General features: G+C 39.6%; 1 protein-coding gene across 1 annotated transcript in view; it reads left to right on the top strand.

The window, feature by feature from the left end:
• Positions 1-3,137, top strand: part of unc13b (unc-13 homolog B (C. elegans)) — a 148,154-nt gene that overhangs the window by 129,697 nt on the left and 15,320 nt on the right. The window contains exon 32 of the mRNA XM_015390447.1: positions 3,032-3,120. Within this exon, the coding sequence (XP_015245933.1) occupies positions 3,032-3,120 (89 nt within the window). The remainder of the gene's footprint in view (positions 1-3,031; positions 3,121-3,137) is intronic.

Below are 3,137 nucleotides of genomic sequence, written 5' to 3'. Positions count from 1 at the left end.
TAATGTTGTAAATTTGAATTTAAAAAAAACTGTGAAAAATATCCAGAAATCATTGGATTATACAGCCTCTATGTTGTTTCTTTTTATATCTCTAAAACCTTTCAAACACAAAGATGGATGAACTCTTTGAAGAGGTAGGCATGGGCATAAAGCATCCACCTTTATTATTCTATTCACACTTTATATGAGTTAAAGTTGAAAACAGAGCATTTTATCAGGAATTTCTTGTTTTACCTCTCATTTCCTGTGCCACAAAAGAGAGAAAAAGCATTTGAGGATCAAAAGGTGAGTTTATGAATGTTACAGTAGCTTTACTGAAACATTCATATTATGATGTTAATTCACTGTGGTTCACAGAAGTAAAACTCATCCTGTTACATCCTCAAACCTACCTCATGTAGTGTAGTTAATGTTGCATATTAAGACTATGAAGAAGATTCATGGTTTTCATTTTTTATTTAAAAAAACTTTTAAAAAAATGAGTGAGATTTTCCTTTTTTTTTTAATTGCCCCCACCTTTTGCTGCAGTTACAGTCGCACATCTAGAGACTGAAATTGTTGCTCTTTCTTCACTGCAAAACAGGTCATGATCACATCAGGTTTTATTGTTGCAACATTTTCTTTGAAGTCTGGACTTTGACTAGGCCGTTCTAAGACATTAATGCTTTAATCTAACCCTTCAGTCTATATTTGTCTGTAATTGCTAACAGCTTCTCTTCCAGGATCATTTTGGATTTAGCTCCATTTATTATCCCACCAACTCTGACCGGTTGTCTCACCAAATTCCTCCATGGGAATGTTTTTNGTTGTCTCACCAAATTCCTCCATGGGAATGTTTTTGTTTTGGTTTGTTTACACCCATGTTGTGCTTTGGGTCAATTGCATTCCAGCTCACAAGTAGTTTTTACTTAGTTTTTTCATCCAACCAGACAACCTTATCCTCAATGTTTGCTATTTTCCCTAAGGCCAATGTTGTGCCAGTTCATAGTTAAAAAGAACGAGCTCAAAGTTCAGTTCACACAGATGAAAATGAACCAGCTCACGTTAACAGTAAACTTTTTCTAAATATTAACTAAGCTCACCTACCTATAAATTAATTAGCTCAAGTTAATTCGGTAAATGAAGCCACAATCCTACACAATAGTAACCTCTTATTTCACCCTTTAAATGTGCAAACATAATATATAGAAAGACATGGAAAATGCTGGATGCAGTCAAGGTTTATTGGATGTGCAGGTAAGCCTTTATTTGAACAATACACTCTGCAAAACTGGCATCAGAAATACCAGCAGATGAGTATTAATTGCGCAAACTAGTATTAGCAGTAGACAGGCTGATCTGTCATGCTGTTTGCTGTAATAAGTGCCGTAAAACCTGACGTTAAAAAAAATGTAGTTATCAATTGAACGCAAATGTGAGCTGTGTGTGTCGTTCATTATCTCTAGAAAGGACATCGCTCTTGTTCACGTTTATTACTTCAAAACCGATGCCTTCAGTTACCCGTTCAGTAAAAATATGAATGTCTTCAGTTAACGCCGTTCATTGTATGTGTTCATGCACAACAATGCTACAGCTGTGTCTTTTCAACCTGATGATTCAGGTGTGCGAAAGCATCATAAACCTGCAGGGTAATGAGTTTTAAAGGGGGCACAGAATGATTATATAGGATATTTGGTGCTGGTCCTTAAGGTCTGAATAGGGTGTGTAACATTGGTTGGGCTGAAAATGGCCTATTTGCTGTTCTATGAGCCCTAATGCAAGGCTGGTTATAAGCCCTAGAATAACCCTAGGACAGGTTTTCTTCCTTTTATGGTATGCTCATGAATATTTAAATGAGCTGTGCGCTGATTGGTTGGTTTATAACGAGCAAAACTGCTGAACAAAGACGCATCATAGCAACAAGCACTCACTCACTGAAACATTCAAATTGTTGATGTGGTAGGGTGACCAGACGTCACCTTTCTACCGGACATGTCCTACTTTTCATACCTAAAAAATGTCCAGGGTGCAATTTCAAAATCATCTGGGATTTTGGTCGACTACAGTGCAGCACGTGGTCGAAACACACCGGGCACTCTGAGCCTGAACTGAGCCGTCAGCTCCGGGGCTGGTCCGGGAACCCCGGCGGACGGGGGCAGGGAGCCGGCGGGGGACGGAGCGACTGAGCTTCACCCGGTGACGGTAGCCTGGACAAAGGCGGCCCCGTTAAGAAAGAGCTGAAAACACTCCCTCCTAAAGGGAATCTGAGGAAATACAAACAACTCCCAGTTTGTCTAGAAATGAATTGAACAAATGACCCACTTTGAGTCTTTTTTTTTTTTTTTCTTTTTAAGCATGTCACAGAACTTTTGAAGTCAGTCACACAGTAAAATCAACTGTTAAAGTTATAGTGGAGGGTTTACGTGAATTTTTGAAAAGACCCGTCCTCTACACTTAAAAAAAAATGCACATGCACAACCCTGTACCCGCTCCAGAGAGAGAACGCCTAATATTGAACACGTGCGAGAGCGTGCACGAGCCCATTTCTCCTAGTGCACGCTCTGTTTAAACGTTTCTGTTTGCATCACTCATACGAGCTTACTTTCCAAAAGAAGATTTGCAATTTTTCCACTATGTCAGACCCACCAAGTAAAAATGGTGACGAGCACGCAGGATGGCCTTATGTAAACATATCACCAGAATAACTGACAATTAGGAGGACCAATTATTTTGATGATCCACCCGAATAAAAGAAAATCCTCTTTTATACCTTTAAACTTTAATTTCTTACAGTTTATTGCGTTATGTTGGGTTCTGCAGTTAGTCCCGAGTGGTTCAAGTCTTGAATAAAGAAATGTTTCATAATGTAACCTAATGGAAATCCTCGTCCTGCTTAAGGAGGAAATCCAAACTTTTTCATCTGCAGCTTTCATCCAGTTCCAGCTTCTCAAAACAGAAATGCCAACATGGTTCAGTTTTACCTCCCTTTCTGTTTCTCTACAAACACACAGATGTCATGATTTGATCTAGAAGGTTTTCTTTTCTCCACCAGATGGACACGGAGGCCAGCGACCTGCTGAGCGACCTTCAGGTGAGGCTCAACAACGTTCTGGACGACCTCAGCAGCACGTTTGGGAACAGGTACGCCAACATCACAC

This window comes from Cyprinodon variegatus, unplaced genomic scaffold (assembly GCF_000732505.1).
Source record: "Cyprinodon variegatus isolate N-32 unplaced genomic scaffold, C_variegatus-1.0 Scaffold500, whole genome shotgun sequence".
In the NCBI taxonomy this organism is placed as follows: Eukaryota; Metazoa; Chordata; class Actinopteri; order Cyprinodontiformes; family Cyprinodontidae; genus Cyprinodon; species Cyprinodon variegatus.
The sequence above is the reverse complement of the archived record's forward strand: the minus strand, read 5'-3'. Positions and strand labels throughout refer to the sequence as shown.